A 22,761-nucleotide genomic window follows, 5' to 3' on the forward strand; every position below is an offset into this window, starting at 1 on the left:
GACCGCGCCGCCCCCGCCCCCGCCGCCTCCCCCCCCCTTCCTGCGGGCGAAGGTGGCTCCCGAGGTGGGAGGGTGGGTCAGGTGACCCGCCGGGCTCCCCAAGATGGCGGCGGCGGCTCCGCGGTGGCTACGCGGCCGGCCCGGCGGCGGCTCCGGCTGCTGAGGCGGGCGGCGGGCTCCGAGGCCATCCCACGCGAGACCGCGAAGGCGGCGGCGGCGGCCCCGAAGAGGCCCCGGCGGCGCGGCGGCGGGGAGGGCGCCCAGGGCCTCCGGACGCCGCCTCGCCCCGCGCCGAGGACGGAGCCCGCTTGGCCGGGGGATGTCCGTGCTGGGCCGGGGCACTCCCTCTCCTTAGGGCGGCGGCGGCGGCGGCGGCAGGCCGGGCTCCCTGGACATGGCGCTGAGGGAGCTCAAAGTTTGTCTGTTGGGGGTAAGTGGCCCCCGCCCCGCCGGCGGGGCTGCGGGGTGGGCGGGAGCCGGCTTCCCGGGCCCGACCCAGCCGGGCCTCCTCTCCCTCGGGCCTGGCCTGCCTCCCCGCGCCGGGCGGCCTCCCGAGCCCGTGCGCCGCTCCCGGCTCCGGAGAGTCGGGAGCGCCTGGTGCACCTGCCCGGCCCGCCGGCCCCTGTTCCCCCTCCCCCTTCCCGGCTCACCCACGGGCTCGCAACCTGCCCCTTCATTCTGCCGAGCCTGATTTCATGCACATTTTCCAGCACCCACCTGGCCCCTTGACTCTGCCGACCCTGATTGATGCCATCTTGCACACCCCCATTCCTTTACACTTTCCCTTTCACCCCTAGACTTTCTCTCTCACTTGGATTTTTTTTAGCTTTTAACAAACATTTACTAAGTGCTTCATACTGCTAAAAGTGCCTTAAAAATGCAATTTCACCTAGCTGTGTGGCCTTGGGCAAGCCACTTCACCCCGTTTGCCTTGCAAAAACAAAAACAAAAATAAAAATAAAAATGCAATTGCATTTGGCAGCATTAAGAAATGAAACCGATGACCATCTTCCCAATTTTCTGAACTCTCTCCCTAAGAAAGCAAAAACCTTGCTTCCCTACTAGTCCTACTCACCTTGAGAAGGATCTCATCAGGCATTTTCTTGACCTCTCACCTTCCTGTTTATCCTTGGTACCTACCTCCTTGGTTGTTCTTGAACATTTTTTTTTTAGGTTTTTGCAAGACAAACGGGGTGAAGTGGCTTGCCCAAGGCCACACAGCTAGGTAATTATTATGTGTCTGAGACCGGATTTGAACCCAGGTACTCCTGACTACGCCACCTAGCTGCCCCCTGAACATTTTTTAAGAAACAACTTTCCCAAACATCTAAATCTAAACCAGGATTACTACATTAAATCTTAACAAAAATGCAAGTGACAGGAAGTTGCTTCTTTACAAATTGTTCTTCATTGTGATTTACATTTCCTCCCAGTTTCTCTGGCCTATTTTTTTTAAAAGAACATATAACTGTGGAATGCATTTCTGAAACTCCAAATTTAACGTGCAGAAAAAAAATGTGAAGATACAGAGTTTAAAACGTGATTACTATCTTATCAGGAAACCCAAAAGTGATGCTGAAACTTCAGCTTCCTGTCTCTTTTCTACACATTTGCAGTTTGAAGCATACTTTCCACAGCCTGTAAGGAGGTATTTGGGCTCTCTTGAGTTGTCCCTAAAACATTTTGCACATGTTGTATAGATAATCCTTTATTAATTAGGGTGTGGTTAGAAATAGTCAAAATTTACCCAGAACTGCTTCTGGAGCTCTTATTTTTCATCCATAGAAAAATTTCATTTCTTCCACAAATAATTGTTTCTTTAAAATCTTGTTATTTACAGACTACACAGAACTTCCCATTTTAAGATATCTTCAAATCCCCTAAATGTTTCACTGAGTTCTTAAATGGACTTATCCTTTGTATATACTCTTATTGATGTTGTTTGTTTTTTATTGAAAATCCATAAACTTTCACAAAAAAATTGGTTGTCAGTGTAATAAGTAAATATTCACTCACAAAATCCTTATTTTTCAGGATACAGGTGTAGGTAAATCAAGTATTGTATGGCGGTTTGTAGAAGACAGTTTTGATCCAAACATCAATCCGACGATAGGGTAAGAAATGAGTTATTTAATATCAACTTTAGAAGTATCTTCAAAATATTTTAAAATACAAGTTATAAAAATTCAACTAGCATTTTTTTAATCTTGAGCTAAATGGTTTGAGGATTAACTTTTTTTTAAATAAAAGTCCTTACACGAAATGAGTATTTATTAAAGCACCTCCTATTATTTCCCAGAAACTGTGCTAGTGGACGGGTATACAAAGACAAAAATGAAATGTTCCCTGCCCTCGGGTAGCTTGCATTCTATTGGAGAACACAAATTACATTTACAAAATAAGTATAAAGTGAATGGGGAAGGGAGAAGGTTAGGAGAAAGGGAATCAAGAAAACCTTGTAAAAGTGACACTTGAGTAGAGTTGAAGGAAACAAGGAAAGCAGTGAAAAAAGGAGTACATTTTCTCCATAAGAACACCCAGTCAGTGTAAGTGTATGGAGACAAGTTGGAGTATCATATGTAAGAAAACACAAGAAAATCAGTTTGGCTAGGCTGTAGAGTGAAGAGGTCAAAGGGTAGAAAAGGAAGTAATGGAAAGGGAGGTTGGGGTCAGCTTGTAACTATCTTCAAATGCCAAACAGAAATTCAGATTTGATTGGCAGGTTGAGTAGGGGAGTGACCTGGTCAGACTTGCCTCTTAGAAAAATCATATTGATAGCTCTTTAGAGAATGAATTAAAGAGGTCAGAATTTGAATTAGAAAGTTCAATTAAGAGGTTTTTCCATTATTCCAGCCTCAGTGATAAGAATCTGAACTAGAGTGGAAACCTAGAGTAATGAGTATCCAAATTCAAGAAAAATAATGTTGGTAGAAATGACACGTCAGCTAACCGAATGTGTGGCTTGAGGGAAAGTGAGAAGTTGAGGATTATTCTAAGGTTTTGGACATGGGAAGGATGGTGACGATCTCTAAAATAATAAGGAAGTTTGGAAGAGTTTGTAGGTTTTTGTAGAAATATAATGAGATTACTTTGGGACATAATTGATTTTTCCTTGGTGGAAATGTCCAACAGACAATTGGAGGTGCCTATCTTGAACTCAGGAGAGAGAGAGATACTGATTGTTATATAGATCTGAGAGTCACCTTTATAGAAATCATGAATCCCATGAACACTGAAGAAGTTACCAAGTTAGAGAGCATAGAGAGAAGAGAAAAGGGTCCAGAGAGCCTTAGGATATACAGTTTGAAAATTATTATGGAAATTAATATCCTTTTGACATTGTATAAATAACTTTTTACATGAAAGTTTCATATAATGCAAACTTGTTTATCATTAAGTGGAAGAGAAGAGAGAATGCTTTATTTAGAGTTAGAGGTCCTGGGTTTCAATCTAGGTGGTCTCATTTAAGTATTTGACTTTGGACAAATCCTTTAACTTCTGAGGTTCACTTTCCTTCATTTCTAAGATAAAGGGGTTAGATTAGATGGTTTTTGGATTTCTTCTGGTTTCCTGTATGTAAGTACATTTAAATAAAGGTAAAAATTGTTGATTAAGCATCCTCAAAGTATAACTCAAAGGTTAGTAGCAATCCTTAATAAAGGAAATGTAATGATTTCTTAATAAGCATAACTCTTTCTTGCAAGTTTTCTCCTAAAGATAATTAAAAGAACAAACCTTATACTTCAAATCTCTCTCCCAGAATTCATAATTAGTAAATAATAATTAATACTGTTTGTCGTCTCATAGAGAATTCTTTGAAGTTTCGTTTTCTAAAAATCCTAATAAATTTCTTAGCATGAAAGTAATGGTAGCTATGGGGAATCTTCTTTTATAACATCAACTTCATCTAAACTGCAGAACAGGCTATAAAACTTTGCCATCAAGAAGAAAATTGTTTCTGAGGGCCATGGATAGGATGCTGAGGAAGTAGGTTGCAATCAGGGAAAATTTATGAAATATATCTCCCTTGTACTAAGACCTTGTACAAAGAAAAGTAAAAGACTGTACCTGCTCTCAAGAAATCCCAATATAATAGGTTAAGGCAACCCATAAAAAGGAGCTGAAAAGGGAGGGGCCCAGCACCAGGCCATGATAGTAAACCACTGCCAGGTAGGAAATAATAAGTTGCCTGCCCTGAACACCTCCTCTTTGTGTAGTGCATCTGGGAAGAGCTCCCTAATGTCTATCCTCCAATCAGAGGGTCGGGGAGAGGGGCCCAGGGGTTAGGGGACTCTAATGTCGTACTCCTTGGTGGAAGTTGGATCTAGTCTGTATGTCAGGGATGGAGAATGTTTTGTTTTTGAATGTCTTAACCCTTGGTTGCTTCTGACTACTTCAATGGAGAGGAGGAATAATGTTCATAGCTCTTTATTCAAAATATATTGCTTCATACTCAGAAAGGCATAGAATTAATTAAGCCCCTTAGCTTTTGCTATGATGACTGCCTTTGTACAGTCAGTCCTTAAGGAAAAAAACCACTTATGTTCATGTCTTTAAATGTGTGATTCCATCAATCTTCCAGTAATAAAAGAATGGCCAGTTACTACCTGCAGAGGACTCTTATGAATAATTGAAAACTGAAGTAAATAGTTTTTATGATTCAGTAGTGACACACTTTACACTGAGTCACTACTGAAGTGACTCAGCCTACATGACACCCAAACATATTTCCCAGGTTACAAATACTTTTAGATGATATCTATAGGGTCAAGATTCTAGCTATTAGAATTTTTCTTTTTGAATATTATTTCCACTCTCAATTTTTGGAGAAATTTTTAATTGCTGAGTTAGTTTAAATTGTTAACTGCACAAATCAGTTATCCTATTTAGAAGATATGTTTCTTTAAATCAAAAATGAAAATAAAAAATTTTAAAGTAACATGATGAAGTTTTTTCCATTGTTTTTTTTTTCCCTGATGCTTGTTGTGGTTGTCACCCCATGTTCTTGAAGGCTGTTTCAGTGGAACATAATTTCTGATAGTTCTAACCAAGTAGAAACTTGGTGATCAGTGTCTAATATTTGAGAACCAACAAAACTTTTTTAAAAAGGTTCATCACTAAAATTTTGCTCTGTGAGTTGTTACTTTTTCCACTGTGGCAATTTCAGAAACCTGCCTACTAAAGTACAGAAAAGTTGCAATTTTCATTAGTTTAAGGGTTGGGAATTCACTCTCCTGAAATGAATCCTTAAAGTTAATACCATCAAATAGTTGTCTTTATGCCTATTGTCATTCCCCAATTCCCTTTCTTGAGATTTATTCTGAAACATGATTTTTATGTAACCTGAATGATAATCAGAACTGCAAAAAAATATGAACTATATCAAGAAAGTATTTTGTTGATATTGATATACTATTGATATACTTATACTACATATTTTGTAGGACGTAGTATTTGCAGGATACCAAGAAAAATATTTGAACAGTAATCCAGGTTTAGCAAATCATATGAATGGAAATTGTTATTGAGAGATAGTATTGATATCTACCTAGATGAAGTAGGGAGCAGATTGATCTTTTTAAAGAAATGTGGTTATCCTAGGCAATTAAATAACAATTTCTTAAAATGATGCTGTATAATTTAGGTGCCAAAAACCTTGCATGTGATTTAAGGAGCAACACTATGGAATTTTAAAAAATCTCTCAAATTTAAAATAAATGTCAGGAAAACGTTTTTGAGGTTGAGGAAGAAATTGAGAAAAAAGAATTCTGAAAATTTCTAATTTATTACAAGGCTCACTTTGCACATCCAGGAGGATAATAAGAGTAGTGAACCCTAGGTAGAAGTAGTGCATAATTAGATATGGGGGGGGGGTGTTTTCAAATATAGGAACTAGAAAAATAAACATAATCTACCATGGTTGACAACTAGAACATTTAAAGATTATTAGAAGGAAACAAAGTTATTTTCTCCATGTTAATTTTGAATAGTGTCAGATACTTAGCTTGAAATCAAAATATGGATTTAAACATATGAAAATTTTCTTTTTTTGTACTTATAATATGCCCATCATAGGAAAGCTTGAAATTATTGTCATGTAATGGAAGAAGAAAAGAGTTTGAATGATATAGGGGCTTTCAAGGAAAGATAAAAAGTAAAAACCCTTGAAGGTCTATATTGCTAGGCATTTTTCCTAGTGATTTGTCATATTTGAGAACACTGCATACAAATTTGTTAAAATCTGGGGGAGAGGGTATAAATCTCGAATAATGCCATGCCCATATCTACAGCAGGTCTCCAAAGTGAACAGCCCCTGGCATGTTGAAACAAGGGAGATAAGAGAAGTCAGCAAGTTGGATCCATAATTTGGGGATAAGGATTGGCTCTAAGGAGTGTACTAACAGAGAGCAGTATAGTTCTGTGAGTGGCATGCTGACAGTGTCCTGGTGTTAAAGCTGTTGCTAATTGTGTCATAATGATGAGTAGCTCAAAAGTGGAAGGTCTGAGGGGAAAGGCTATACTAATGATTAGTGTATCAAGAAACAGGTTAGGATCTGTCAGATTGTTGAATTCAGCTATACTAATGATTAGTGCATCAAGAAACAGGTTATGATCTGTCAGATTGTTGCATTCTCTTGCCAGATATCAAATGCTGGTGTTTTGGCATTGGCGGTGCCTTGCCAGTATGGGAGAAAGACTCTCGCAGCAGTCAGATCATCTCCAATAGTTCTATTTCCTATCAATCAGGCCTTGGAGTGGAACAATTCTGGTAAAGGCCAGTGAGAAGAATGCCTTGTATAGCACAACTCTCACTATAATAAACGTAATTTTGCAACTCATGCCACCAATCACTTGGTTGGTATGGTCCTCTTCAATACCAAAGGACGAATAGTAGTAGTGGTTGTAGTGGTAATGCTAGTGGTAGTGGTACTAGTATTATTTCAGTATAACAAATCTTTTTATGTGTAAATTAACTTGAAAGGCAGTAGAGCATGGTGAAAAGAGCTGATCAGAGAGTAAGAAAATCTGGGTTCAAATCTGGCTTCTGTCATATAAATTGTGTGATCCTAGGCATTTAACTTTCTGGACTCTGACAGCTTTAAAACTATAAGTTGAAGCTCTGCTTTTTTGCCCCATGAAGAGCTCCCTACCCAATGAAATCACAAAGACCTCCAAACTAAATGTTTAAAGGTGTATGATTTATTTCAGATCCATCTTCTGACACTAGCTGTGTCATCATAGACAAGGGGAATGACTGCTCTGAGCCCAGTTAACTCACTTTCTGTAGAAAGGTTGCAGGATCTTGGTTGATAGAGGGAATTTAGTGACTTAAGTGAAAGGCATCAGTTTAGCAAAATGACTTGGACAGGCTAAAATGGGTTAACTGAGATGTAAACCTCAGATTAGCTCCTATTTGGCAGAAGGATTTAATTGCTGAATTGGAGAAGACAGGAAACACACCTTAGAAATTGAGTTGCACAACTCTTGCTTTCTGGAAGGGTGATTTCTCTTGAAATGGAATCCGGCTTAAAAAAGATGGAGAAGGCTGGTGATTCTGTTTACTTATCTGTACCTCAGAAATTCCAATCAGAAATTTACTGTTATGCAGGATATCAGGTAGTGAAAATATTTTGACTAGCATAGAAAAATTAAAAAAAAAAACTTGACCATTGTCATGAATTCAGAACATTTTGAAATAAGGGAATATATTGAAAGTGGAGCTAAATGATAGATTACGCCATACAGTTTATTAAAAAACTTTCAGACTTTTTACCCATTTGCTTCTGCCCCATGTGGTGCATTTGTATCAAAATTTTTAGACAAATGTATTTAATATATTTCATTATTCCCATGAATTGTACGGTGGGAGAGGGAGGGGTGGCACAAGTTAGGAATTCTTAGAAAAAAATAATTGTTTAAGAAACTCTCAAATTTTCTAAATGTTTTCCCATTCTTCTGCTTCAATTTTGACAGTGTTGTTTTGTAGGGTACAATTGTGCTTTGTTTCTTAAGCTTCATTTAAAGTATAATGTTTTGTGAGAAGCAATGACCAGAGGTTTTAATTTGCTGAAATTTTCTTTTTTAATCATAACATTCCTTCTCAGCTCTTTGTAATACAGTTTCCTTTACTGAATGGTAATTCAAGTATTTTAAACAGTTGAACTGATTAAGTTTGAGTTAATGGGCAATAAGTGACTATTTTTGAGCTTAAGTAAAATTTTACCACTATAAAGTGTAGAAAATGTCTGGATTTATAAATAACATTCTAGAATTCAGCTGAAAAAATCTTTCTAGGAATACTTTATAGAACTTCAAAATCATTTATCAAGTGAAAAATCATGCTGTATGTTTCAATTGGATTTCTAAATGTTTCATTTCTATTTGTAAATATTTCCAAGAATTATGCATGCTTTTATTGAGCAACTTTGAAATGTGGATTACCAGTTTAATAAAAGCTACTAATTAACATAGATCCCATCTATTCAACAAATAATACTCATTTGACAAATTTAATATCTCAAAATTCTTATTTTTCTGCACCTTTTTTATAATTCTTATTTTTCCATAGTTTGCACTATTGAGGTGACTTATATTACAAAGACCAGTATCAAGAAGGTGATGTTAGCATTAATTTTAATGTGTATTTTTCTTGAGAAGTTCTTTAAACATACTTTGAGTTTTATTTAAGCACTGTTCTAGATGTTATGTGAAATTAAAAGGTTAATACCATAATCTTCCTGCCTTCAAAAAAAGCTTACTAATAGGGGAAACAGGACATGTATGTATGTTACTGTTTAAAAGGTAGAACAAAAGTTATTTTAAAAGTAATACAGGGGCAGCTAGGTGGTGCAGTGGATGGAGCACTGGCCTTGGAGTCAGGAGCACCTGAGTTCAAATCCAGCCTCAGACACTTAATAATTACCTAGCTGTGTGGCCTTGGGCAAGCCACTTAACCCCATTGCCTTGAAAAAAAATAAAAAAAGATAAAAGTAATACAAATAAAGTATCAGAAATTGAGTGATAACAAGTTCAGATGGAAGAGGAAAAGAACTAGAGATGAGGGTTAAGATAGTCCTTGAGTTAAGCCTAATAACATACTAAAATATGACTAAAAAGACATAATTGATGGATTCCACTTTTTAGTATTTCAAAGCCATATATATATATATATGTATATGTATATATATATATATATATAATGAATTTAAAGTTTTGGGGGAGGAGGGAGGGAGAGAAGAGAAATTTTTGTTAATTGAATGTTTTTTTAGTTCATATATTTATTTCCCTTTAAAAAACAAGTCACTTATGAATTGAGACCTTTTTGAAGTAGTTGCATTTGAGAACTAATTTCCCTGCAATTATCTTTTGGGAATTTTAGCTTTATGATCACTTGTGTTCTAATATTTATTGTAGTTGTATTGTTTAAGGAATTCCAAACTTAAATGGCTATAGCACATGTTTAAAAAATACAATTCTAGTCTTTTCTTTATTTTGGCTGCTTTGTGTAGACTTTGTCTATGATAATACCGTCAAAAATGTTTCTAGATTTCAATAAAGAATATCATTCTGAGGTATCAAAACATTTCTTGAATTTTTAAGATATTTTTTAAAAGATTTTGCAGTTTAAATCTAAGCATTATTTCTTCCTTGGTGTATTGGATATATGTGCTAAACGTTTCCTTTGTTCCCTGAATAAATATGAGTGAAGAAATCCAGTGAATAACTATATTAATTGATGAGAGTTAACATGCAAAATAAATAAGTCTATAGTTACAAAACATCCTGTTGCCTTTGTGTTCAGGTAACCTGGACTAGAAAGCAGGGTACACTGGAAAGACCACTAGCTTTAGATCCAGTCCACAAATCCTGCCTTTCATCCTTACAATTGTGTGACCTTAAGAGAATCAGTTAAGTTTTCTTGTGCCTCACCTTTCCTTCTGTAAAATGGGAGTCTTAAAGATCCCTTCCAGCTCTAGCTTTAAGAACTGGATCACTACCACTTCTAGTTATTGATTATTGAGCCAGTCATTGATAATTCAAAAATTATGGGTAAATAAGGAGAAATTCTGTAGTACTGAAGGAAGATCTATGTCCTGATTCCCCTAAAAAAGAAAAAGAAAGGAATCAGCATTAAACCAGTGAACTTGATTTGGGTTCCTGGCCAAATTTTAGGAAGAATGAATAAAGCTATACCCGGGTAAATCAATGATAATAAGAAAGTCTTCATATATTCAAAATATTTATAGCAAAGAGCAACTGGGTGGTGCGATGTAGAGAGCACTGGCCCGGAAATGTTCAAATTTGACCTTAGACACTTAATAATCACCTAGCTGTATGAATGTATGTCTTTGGGCAAGACATTTAACCCCATTGCCTTGCAAAAACAAACAAACAAATATATATATATATATATATATATATATATATATATATATATATATATATATATCAGAGAGAGAGAGAAAAGAGAGCTCACACAAGAGAGAGTACAGCATTTTTTGGGTAATTAACAGAAACCCTTTGATTGAAGAATTTCTAAACAAATTATAGCTGCTTCAATGTAATAGAATATTATTGTATGTTTAGAAATGGCAATGATACAGAAAAATGTGGGAGCACCTATGTGAACTTATGTAAAGTGAAATTAGTAGAACCAAGAAAACAATGTATTTGTCTATAGCAATGTAATTAGAAGGTTCAAGAACTGCAAAGGAATCCAAAATTAAAAGTAAAATATTACATAGAAAAGCAGGTCTTCAAAGAGAGACTTGACAGTTCTCTCCAGTCCTTTGCAAAACTGATAGATTCACAAGTGAAACACTGCATATATTTTTCAATTTTTTTCTCCTTTAAAAAATATTTTGTTATATGTAATGACTCTCAAAAGGGAAGAGGCATAAAAAGAAGTACAAGGATACAAGGGGAAATTTAGAAAAATGGAAAAACAAAAGATAAACGTTTATTTACTAAAAATAATTATTCATAAGATGATTAGTAAACATCCAGATAGGTAAGTTATGATTTTGATCCTTCATGATTTCAGATCCCATGCAAGCTAATCTTATTTCTCTTGTTGATAGTTATCAAACTAAAAAAAAAAATCATAATTTTTTTTGTCCTTCATTTTCAAAGAAGACCACAATATCAGGGTAGTTGAATTTGAGTGAGGGAATGCTGTGCTACATCACTAGGCTCACTTTCTCCTCCAGAGCCACCTGGGTCCAGTGGCCAGATATAAATCAGGACAATTGGAGATGACACTAGATATGAGACAATCAGGACTAAGTGACTTGCCCAGCATCACATAGCTAGTTAGTATCAAGGGTCTGAGGTTACATTTGAACTCATATCTTCCTGACTCCAAGGCCAGTGCACTATCCACTCCACCACATGATTTCTTGTTAACTTGTAGGTTTTGGTAGTCGTGTCTCAAGAGATTTTTGATTGAGTTCTATTTAATGTTCATCAGTTACGTAGCTAAAGATTAGCAGATTTTCAGGGGACTCAAACCTAGGAGGGATAGCAAACACATTAGATGGCAATCAACATTCAAATCTAGACAAGGTGAAAAAAATTAGGTTTACTCTAATAAAATAGGATAAGCACATAGCTTTACATTTGGATTCAATAAATATTAGGGTAGGTGGGAGGCATAGCTCATCTGAACAAGATACTGGGTTTTATTAGACTACAAGTTGAATTTGAATTAAGAGTATGATACAGCAGCCCCCTCTTCTTCCCTTCTTCCCCCCAAAAAACTAATGCAAACCTAGACAGCATTAAGAGAGACACGTCTGCTAATAGAGATGTCACAATCCTGCTGTACTTTCTTCTGGTTGAAATAGATCTGGCCACCACATTTTATTATTTTTGATTGCCATTTTTATTCGCTCAAATCAACAAACACAAGAAGACATAAGAAGTTGAATTGGGTTACGGTTTTTTAAAAATATACATTAAAATTTACATAGTAGCAACAGTTACCTTGTTTGGGTCCCTATCATTTTCTTCTGTATAATGTTTTTGTTTGTTTTATTTAATGGATGTCTTATGCTGCATCTCTATTCTAACACCTGTGCCAAGAAGCAGGCGGAATGTTTCATCAGTATTTTGGAGTCAGGATTGATCCCTGAGTCAATCAAAACTTTGAAATAGAGTTGTTCTCCTTTATATCATTGTGCTGATCCTCTAAATCATTTTGATGTATTAATTTCATTTTGCCATCATATCGTGTAAATCTTCAAAATTCTTTGAATTCTCCATATTTATCATTTCTTTGGGGAGGGGAGAAATGGGAGGGGAAAGTATTTTTATTTATGTGAATGTATTTGAACAATTAAAAGTAATAAAAATAAAATCCTTAAACAAATATGCATTGTATAGCAAAATAAATTCCCACAACGACTGTTTCCAAAAGTATGTCATTTTTATGCATTTTTATCCATCATCTCTTATTGGAGGTGAGTAGCATGCTTCATCTTAATTTTCCAGCATCATAGTTTATCATTATATTGATCAAAATGTATTTCTTTTATCACATTATTGCCATTTTTCTCCATATTTCATAAAATTTTTCTCTGAAACATCTACTTTGTTACTTTTAGCATAATAGTATCTTCTCACACAAAATTCCCATAATTTGTTTAGCTATTCCCCAAAAGGTGGGTACCCCCTCAATTTCCAGTTTCTCAGAACTGTTGTAAGTATTTTTATGCATATGGGTCCATGTCCAATTTCTAGGGGTAGGGACAGTTTAGGATTGCTTTCCAAAGTGACAGGACCAATTCACAATTCCATCAACAATGCATTAGTGTATTTGTTTTCCTTCAGGTCCTCCAACATTGACAAAATGACAAATAGAAAAAAAGACCAATCATGGATATGAGGGGATGTGCATTTTTCAAGTAATTTTTATAATATGGAGCACTTTTTCTTATTCTTGATAACTTGGATCACTTCCTTTGAATCCTGCTTGTTTATATGCCTTGTCATTTATCTATTTGTCTTATAAATTTGAATTCTCTTATATATGAGACCTTTATCAGAAAAATTTGCTGCAAAAATTATTTTTCCTCAGTTAGCTGTTTCCATTGTAATTTTAGCTGAATTGGTTTTGTTTGTGCATAAACTTAAATTTTATATAATCAAAATTGTCCATTTTATCTTCTGTGATCCTTTCTATTCTTGTTTTGGTTATGAATTCTAACTATAGATCTGAAAAGTAATTTTGTTTATCTAATTTGTAAATGATGGCAATTTATGTTTTAACATTTTCACCCTTTTTAATTTTATACTAATATAGCTATGTATACCAAAATTTATTCATCTGTTTCAGTTCATGGACATTCACTTTAGTTCCTAACCACAGTAAATATTGTTCAAATATTTTTTTGTACTTATGAATTTTTTCCTAGTTTTTATCACCCTTAGGGGGTATTTGTCTATTTGCCTAGTAGTGATATTGCTTGGGTCATAGGGAATTGCAACTTAATGATTTTTGGAATATACAGTTCTTTTTTTAAAATTTTATTTATTTAAGGCAGTGGGGTTAAGTGACTTGCCCAAGGTTACACAGCTAGGCAATTATTAAGTGTCTGAGGCCTAATTTGAACTCGGGTCCAGTGCTCTATCCACTATGTCACCTAGCTGCCCCTTGGAATACAGTTCTAAATTTATGTGTCCCATATTTTAGGAAGAACTTTGACATAAGGTGGAAAGTTTCTAAAATGAACAGTCAAGTTGGTGAAGAACTTTGAGTGCATGGCATAAGATCAATTCAAGGAGTTGGTTATAGTTGTCTCAGAAAAAAAGACTTAGATGGAACATGGTAATTTTAAATATTGAGAAGCTATTAAATGATAGAGGATTATATTTGTTTTCCTTGGGTTTGAAGAGAATGGGTACTTTTTTTACATTAACGTAAGAAAAAAAACCCTATCAGAACTATTCAAAACTGGAAAGGCTACATTAGAAGGTAGTGGTTCCCTCTTCATTGGAGACCTTTAAAGAAAGGCTTGATGACCTTTATCTGGTGCATTGTAGTAGAAGTTGGTTTTGGAGTCTAAATTAAACAACATGGCCTCTGAGGTCTCTGATAAATCTAAAAGCTCTAAAATGCTGTCTTACTGAAAGTCTAGTATTTTTTTTGTGTGTGTTGAATTTAAAAGATATGACTTATTGAATAGCCAATTATATTTTAAACAGTCATGGTAATTATGATCATTTTATAATTTATAATGTTTTGATGTGATTATTATTTGATGATAGTTTAGTGATAAACTGATCATTTGGATTACATCTTCATAGAGCATCCTTTATGACCAAAACTGTCCAATATCAAAATGAGCTGCACAAATTCTTGATTTGGGATACGGCTGGACAAGAACGAGTAAGTATGTGTGTGTGTGTGTGTGTGTGTGTGAGAGAGAGAGAGAGAGAGAGAGAGATGAGATTTTTCAAGGCTTGAACTAAAGATCAGACTATATTCAGAATGTTAACTGACATTTTTCATGTTGTCTTGAGTCTTTGGCCTTTGCTAGCAATGGCTTTATTTTTATTTCAATACACCAGTCTTTTTAATACTTAATAAGGAACCTTATAGGATATAAAACTTCAAACTTAAATTTAAAATGGATATAATATAACATTATATATTGAACTTTTCTTAAAAAATTAATAAAAATTAACCAAAAAATTAGTGACAAGCATAAATGAAAAATGGTACCATATTCAACAGAGTGTATAGTATATAAGATAAAAAGGTTAGAAAGATGAGCATCATTGACTAAGTTTATCCTCTTTTCTTTCCTTCAAGTAATTTTCTATATTGACTAGAAAAAAAATTTTTGGAAAATAAACTGATTCTGAGAACTTCCATTTTCTTTACGTTTCCCTTTAGGGAAGTGCATTTAACATCATTTATAAGATGTTGGTCTATTTTACCTTATTTTGACCTCATGGTGATAGTGTTGAAAGTTGACATTTAAAGGATTATTTAAAAAATGTTTACTTGTGACACTGAATGCAATTATATGATTTAACTTAATTAGATTTAGTTTGGGATAGATCTAATTCTTATTAAACAGCAATTTTCATGTATATCCTGAATCAGTTTGCTTGCTGTCTTGGGGAGGGGAAAGGGAAAGGGGAAGAAAAATCTGGAACTCAAAAATCTTACACAAATAAATGTTGAAAACTGACTTTACATGTAGATTGGGGGGGGGTACTATTAAGACAAAAAATAAAACCATGTATTCTGAATAATTTCCTAAGAGTTAATATTGAATTTTGTTTGCACTGAGAATTGGCCATTAATTAATTGCTTTCAAAGTATAACTTGATTTTTTTTGTTTGGATTATGATAGAGATTCCCATTTGTATAAGGACAGATTGAATTTGTATGTAGTGAAATTCACTGTCATAATTATGCTCATAATTCATAATTTTAAAACAGCTTTCCATAATTTTTCTCCATACAGTTTCGTGCCTTAGCACCTATGTACTACCGAGGCTCTGCAGCAGCTATAATCGTTTATGACATCACAAAAGAAGTAAGGCAATAGGCATTCTCAACTTAAGAATGTTATTGTAAGCAGTGTTGTTATAGAAACTGATCTATTATAACCAAACTTTACCTTAAAGTTATAGAATCATGCTGTAATATCATTAACATTTTCCATTTTTGCTGTTGTTTCTATGGAACTAACTGCCCTTGAAATGTGGTTTCAGCTAGTGTCATATTTTCCTGGAATCAAATAGAATTAAGTAGGGGTTCTCTTTGAATTTTTGAATAATTTATATTTGTTATTGATGTTTCTGCATATTTTCCTCCTTTTCAATAGGAAACATTTTCTACATTAAAGAATTGGGTAAAAGAGCTTCGACAGCATGGACCACCTAATATTGTTGTTGCTATTGCAGGAAATAAGTGTGACCTAATTGATGTACGGTAAGTTATGAAAATGAAAATTTAGTTGGAAAATAAATTGTATTTTATTAGCAAAGAATTTCCATGTGGAAATTTTTATTTTGCTTCATTTTTATACTTGCATAACTGGAATCCTGAAATCTTTTTTTTGTTGTTGTTCTTCCAAATTACATATAAAATAATTTTTTAGCATTCAAGTTTTTTTAAGTTTTGCATTCCAAATTCTATTCCTTTCTTCCCTCAATGCCCTCTCTCCTCCCTGAGACTGTAAGCAATCTGATACAGTTTATACATGTGCAGGCATGTAAAACATCTCCATATTAGTCAATTTGTAGAAGAAAAGGTGAGCAAAAAAAAGAGAAAAAGGAAGTAAAAGAATGCATGTATGCTTTAATCTAAATTAGATGCCATTTATTGTTTCTCTGAATAGCATTTTTTATCATGAGTCCTCCTGTCCTTTAATAAAATTATTTGCAAAACTATAAAAATACTTTACAGAAATGAGTAGGTATAGTTCTTACAAAACCTAATTAAGTTGTGTTGATACTCCTCTGAGGTTAAAGAGCTTCTCTAATTTTAAAAGCTAATAGTGAACTAGAGATCATCTAGCCCAACCCTGTGATTTTTAATGAGGAAACAAACTCAAAAGGATTAATTTACTTGTCTAGTTAGATAACTGTATAGTGACAGTCATTATGTTCCCAGGAGGACTCTCATTGACAGAAAGTGGACATTAATCTCTTTTTTCAAAGAAAATAGACATCTATAAACTATTTCTCATAGTTTCATACATGATTAGAAATCATCTTGTCCAATCCACATCCGATCAGAGTCTGATCCCTAGCACTCCTTCTAAGTGCGCCTCCAGTCTTTTGAAGATCCATGGAAAGGATTTAAACTTTCTGTTTCTGGCAGCAAGCCAATACATTTCAAAATAACTAATTTTAAGGATTTTTTTTAATGTACAGCCTAATTTTGCCTCTACAACTCCACATTTCTTGTTAATAACTTCTGAAACCAATCAGAGTTAGTCTGATCCCTCTTTCACCTAATAGTCCCTCACATAGTTGAAAATGGCTAACATTTCTTCCATAATTGCTCTCTTCATTAGGCTAAATATGCCCAGTTTTTTTTAGGACTCTCCCTAGTCCCCAAAAGGCTGTCATTCACACAACTTTTTAAATATGCTTCATATTTGGGAAGCATTGTTTCCCAAATTGTTAAATAATAACTCATATTAGAAAATAAATTTATAAAAATGATATGGTTCAAGTGGACCCAAATATTAAGGGAGTTAACTATAATTATTCATCAGTCTTCTTAATGCTTTTTGTAGCCATGAATCCTGTTAATTTCTGGATAAAGAACACTTTTATAATATTAGTCATTAAAATTTGTTTTGTTTATAATTATTTTTCAGGGAAGTCATGGAAAGAGATGCTAAAGACTATGCTGATTCCATCCATGCAATTTTTGTAGAAACCAGTGCTAAAAATGCGATAAACATAAATGAACTCTTTATAGAAATTAGTAAGTTCTCTTGTATTCAATGTGTATAACATACAAATGAGCTTTATCTGTTTTGTTAGTTTGAAAGTCTCAGCTTGATAAGAGAAAACTGTTTTCTTGTACTCAACGAATCTAGAAGTATAAGCATAACTGCTTTATGTCTTTCTTTGTAATTGCTAGATTATTATTCAAAATGTAAAGCTGTAGATCAGTGCTGCCAAACTCAAATAGAAATAGATTTATGCAGGTTGCATATTGATTTAGAAAACACAAATTAACAACTATGTTATTTTTAATTTTATTAAGTATTTCCCAATTTTATTTTAATTTGATTCTGGCCTCACCCAGTAGTATGGCTCATAGCTCCCCCTCTTCTCTTTGAGATACCTCTCCTCTATCAATGCAGATTTGGCACATTATTGTATAACTTATCCCCCAAAATTTAGCTTAATAGGGTTGGGGAATGATATCATTGAGCAATAAAGTGATTTATCCAGGTTCAATCTACTCAATTGAGCTGCTGTTAATAAACCATGCTGTTCAATTAGTACCATATTTGCCCATGTATAAGATGCGCCTTAATTTTGGGTCCCAAAATTTGAAAAAAAAATGTATTACATAAGGTTTTTGAACTCAAATCTTATTTGCCATAAAATTTAGACAATTCCTCATCACTGCCAAAACTCCCATTCATTAGTTCATCCTTATCCATGTTTGATGCCTGTGCTGTGGTCTGAGGTTGACCACAAACTCTCCCTGGGCAAGTCTGGTGTGTAGACACATGTCTAGTGCGTTCTGTTTCATGAACCTGAAGCATCAATTGTGTCCTCCTTTGAAATCAGTCACTTTTTGTTTTCCATCTGCAATTCTTCTTGCTTCCTGCTGAACCATCTTTGTTTATACAGGAATTCCAATGGCCCTTTGCTCTTCAATCCATAGCTTCAATACCCTCTAATTCAGCCCATTTGGCTGACTAGCTTTTCATGGCCTTTTTCTGCCATAGTGTTTTCAGTAGGGTTTCTTCTTCCCATAGCCAGTCTTGGATTATTTTCTCAGTTGGAGGAGGACCAAAGTGACATTCAGCAGCATGATTTCCATTCCCTTGTGCAAACTGGATTACTTTTAACTTGAATTCAGCACTGTACAAAAGTCTTTTGAGTCATTTCTGGGTAGAACATGCCAAAACCTAACTTAATATACCGGTAACAAATATGAAACAATGAACACAAAAACAACAGGCACAAAAAAGCAGGAAATGCAAGTAAAAAAATCTACAACCACTATACAAGATATTACCAGTTTTTAGACCTCAAATTTTCTGAAAAAGGGCACGTCTTATTCATGGGGAAATATGGTAACGCAATGGGCCTTAATGTCACATGAGCTGTCATCTTTCCATATTTATTACTGTGAACATATTTCAATTAGTTATCTAAGGTCAATAAAACTTCATAAGCAAAGTTAAAAAGAAATTGTAATAATCCACATTCAGAAAACTTCATAAAAAAATCCAAACTTACAGGTAAATAATTAAAAAAAAATTTTTTAAGTAATTCCTTACCCCACCCATAACGATGATGTTTGTTAGTTAACAATAGTTTGGTATCTTCAGAATACTTTGCTAGATGGGATTCAACCTTTCACAGAATACATCTCGCCTAAATATCATAAATCTTACTTAGGTAACAAAGGAAAAAACTCTTATTGCAGGATATACTGGGGGGGGCAGTGTTGTAGAATTCTGTTAAATGTTCAGAATTTAAAATTTATCCAACAGTAGTTTAAAAACAAACTGTCATACTCTCTTCAGTCAAGAATTGCTGAGTAATATAGTTTGAAAATGCTGACGGGTATGATTGATAAGGTGCTGATTTTCCTGAACTTTTTTTCTTGGATGTAAGAGTAAAGGTAGGGGGCGGCTAGGTGGCACAGTGAATAGAGCACCGGCCCTGGAGTCAGGAGTACCTGAGTTCAAATCTGGCCTCAGACACTTAATAATTGCCTAGCTGTGTGGCCTTGGGCAAGCCACTTAACCCCATTGCCTTGCAAAAACCTTAAAAAAGAAAAAGAAAAAAAAAAGAAAAGAAAATACCCACCTTGACTTTTCATAAATATGAAGTTTCTACTGTATATTCCAGTTATATTCACTTTGGTCTTTTTGTGTCTATAAATTGTTTTAGGAACTAGCAAAGAGAAAATTCTTAGTCTTATATTTTTGTAGATTGTTAGTAGTTACTTACATGTAAGAATAAATTGAACCTTTAAAATCATCTGATTTCCTGTCTATGCTGCTTTTGATATAGGTCGAAGAATTCCATCCACAGATACTAATCCCTCATCTAGTGGTAAGGGCTTCAAATTAAGAAGACAGCCTTCAGAGCCAAAACGAAGCTGTTGTTGACTGATAATCAGCATTTCAGACTTAATTATAAAGTAGGTGATCCTGAAAAGTTAATGGGGGTGTTTTGAGTATATGTCTTTTAAATTTTCACCAGACGGATCATCGTACACAGAGAGCCTACAGAAATCGACCTGTTTGTTTCTAGTATCGGTGACTTCCTGAAGACTGCAGTTGCGAAATTTCAGTCTGTTTACTTCTATTATGTAAAGAATTTCTTGTATTCAAAAAGAATACATATTTGAAATTTTGACCTTACTGAAGAGGAATGTGTAATTGTATGGATAGTAGCATTAAAAATGTTTAATAGTTTTGTAATCAAGATTTTATGTCATGTTTTGTAAAGGGAAGATGAGCACTTTTGTGGTTCTTGAAAAAAATAGGCCTTGTAGAAATTGTAATTTTGAGACTGATATTATTTTACTTCCCATTATCATTGCTATAGTAAGCTGTACCATTTTAAATTTGAGTACATATCCATAGTGGAAGGATTGTTGTTACTTTGTATTCAAAATAAGTTATTTATAAAACTGATGGAAAGGATCTCATCCCCTACCATCCCCAAAGCACTTTTCATTGAAGGTATTAGCCATGGCTGGATACATGCAGTGAATTTAAAACATGAAATAATCCTTTCTTTTTTTTTTTTTTACAATAATTTATGTTTAGGCAGATGCATAAATGGCACCTTTTATAATAAACTCTTGTGATCAAGATGGTGGTAGTAGAAAACATAGCTGGAACACAGCAAACTGAAAATGTTTTGAACTGACTGGCAATAAAAAAAAACAGTAGTGTAAATGCTGTCAATGTTTTTATTTAACCCAAATATTTTGGGGGGAAATAATTATTTTTTATTTAGCACATGTAAAGTTTTGTATTATATTTATGAGACCCATTACTTTAAAACATTATAAACTCTGTACATACTATAGAAAATTCAAAATTTTTCATTCAGTATCCCATTTAGTCTTACATTGAGACTATGATACTCATCCATTCAAGTTTTCCTTGAGTTCTTTCTGAAACACATTTGTAATATTCTGAGAGTAAATAGTACTTGAATTTTATCTGATGGTCCCATCACATTGTGGGTGAGCATAATAGGTAATCTTGACAGCATCCACTCTAATCCTGGTTAGAACAGTAGTCCAAAGCCTAAGTCATTTAACTGATGTCTGTAACAATTAAGTATTCTTTAGCCTTAAGACAAACTTAAAGCCAATTTTTTTTGTTTTTGTTGTTTTTTTTAAGAATCTTTAATTTTATTGGTTCCTCTTAGCCTTTAGTATCCTCTTATTTTTGCCTGTCCATGCTAGTGTATAACCCTCTCTTCCACATAAAGAGTTTTGCATATAGCTTTTTTTTAGGTTTTTTTTTTCCAAGGCAAATGGGGTTAAGTGGCTTGCCCAAGGCCACACAGCTAGGTAATTATTAAGTGTCTGAGACCGGATTTGAACCCAGGTACTCCTGACTCCAGGGCCGGTGCTTTATCCACTGCGCCACCTAGCTGCCCCCTGAATAAATAGCTTTTTAAAAAAGCATTTAACTCTTGTTATCTAGAAAAATTTATTCTTGGTCTAATTTGGCATTCCACCTTTTTTTTTTAACTTAAAACAAAATTTTCAAGATTAAGGAATAAATTAAATTGTGAAATCAGAACCTATCCTTATAGTGAACAATAAATATTTTTAAAGATTGTTTTATTTATACATATGTATGGATTCTAATGGAAAATTATCTAGGACATTACAAAAATTTTAAGCTCTGTCTTTGGGATATATAATATAATGAAACAGTACAGTGAAAGTTCTGACAGTATTATATTTTAAAAACATTTTTAGCTTCCTCATGTCTTCTTGTCATTAGTTAAAAAACTTGGAAGGAAAAATTTAGAAACTCCTCAAATTTTAGGAGAAGTTGAAACCTGATATTCATATTATTCTCATAACTTTGGCTACTTTATGCATGGTAATTTGCTTTGTCATACCCTTAGTTACAAAGTAGCAAATACAATAGTTGTTCTTGGAAGTGGTGGATTACTGAATAGACAATGCACTCTCTGACCCTTCCTGTCTTTTTTTTATATTTCTAAAAGATGACGAAAACTTTTTTTTAAGTTTTACATTCCTGCTGCCAAATACATCAACTGAATTTCATGCTGCTATTCTGGTTTAGTGTCTAGAGGATGTTAAGGCATTTCATTAAGCATTTAATGTCATATCTTAACATAAGTAAATCCCTTCAGCCATTAGCATACCATTTCTATTTTTGGTTTCTGCTACTTCCACCTCACATGTAAAAACACGTGTATTCCCATGTCTTATCAGGATGAATGGCTTCAAATTTATGCATGCATAACTTTTTCATATGCATTTTAGGGATCTCTTTCTTTACCCTTTTCAATGTTGCCCATCTAACCAAGAAATTGGCATAATACTGCATATGATGCTCCAAATAGTATAAAAGGAAATAGGAATCAAACTTCAGATATTCTACAGCTGATGACCCTTTTTTGTAATGCCTTTTTTGACATGCAAAGGTGATACCAAAATTTGTAGATGATATTTTATTTTACACAAAATCTCAAATTATACTGTACTGCCTGTTTTACATAGTCTTATACTATATTGTCAGAATTATATTTGAAAGAAAAATAATGAGAGAAGCTTGATATAGTAAATAGAGAGGTTGGCTAAAGTTGTGGTGACCTGGATTTAATTCCCATCTTTTAACACATCCATATCAACTATTGGATTCTGGGAGAGTTCCTCAGTCTTTCAGTGCCCTGGGTTTCTCTCTAAAATGCTGTTGCAAAGAAGGTGCCATTCTGCATTGGAACTGAGAGGGAGTTTCTCATTCAGAGTACCCCACCTACAGTAATGAAATCAGATTGGGCATAAACAGTCATACTATCGGCTGTCTC

The 22,761-nt window shown here is 34.6% G+C and overlaps 2 protein-coding genes across 4 annotated transcripts in view; both read left to right on the forward strand.

The window, feature by feature from the left end:
* Positions 1 to 22,761, forward strand: part of VAPB (VAMP associated protein B and C) — a 182,922-nt gene that overhangs the window by 84,034 nt on the left and 76,127 nt on the right. The gene's annotated exons all lie outside the window — the stretch shown is intronic.
* Positions 248 to 20,093, forward strand: RAB22A (RAB22A, member RAS oncogene family). Its single transcript, XM_074210346.1, has 7 exons — positions 248 to 430; positions 2,035 to 2,114; positions 14,308 to 14,389; positions 15,480 to 15,551; positions 15,843 to 15,949; positions 17,349 to 17,458; positions 19,741 to 20,093. Exons 1-7 carry the CDS (start codon positions 395 to 397, stop codon positions 19,836 to 19,838), a joined length of 585 nt encoding a protein of 194 aa, XP_074066447.1. The 5' UTR covers positions 248 to 394; the 3' UTR covers positions 19,839 to 20,093.

The sequence above is a fragment of the Macrotis lagotis genome, chromosome 1 (assembly GCF_037893015.1).
Source record: "Macrotis lagotis isolate mMagLag1 chromosome 1, bilby.v1.9.chrom.fasta, whole genome shotgun sequence".
Taxonomy (NCBI): Eukaryota; Metazoa; Chordata; class Mammalia; order Peramelemorphia; family Peramelidae; genus Macrotis; species Macrotis lagotis.

What these genes read in the sequence shown, in the direction of transcription:
- RAB22A (XM_074210346.1), top strand. Translation starts at nt 395, where the DNA reads ATGGCGCTGAGGGAGCTCAAAGTTTGTCTGTTGGGG. An exon ending in TCAAAGTTTGTCTGTTGGGG is followed by an intron (nt 431 to 2,034) that starts GTAAGTGGCCCC and finishes CTTATTTTTCAG; the next exon opens with GATACAGGTGTAGGTAAATC. An exon ending in TGAACTCTTTATAGAAATTA is followed by an intron (nt 17,459 to 19,740) that starts GTAAGTTCTCTT and finishes CTTTTGATATAG; the next exon opens with GTCGAAGAATTCCATCCACA.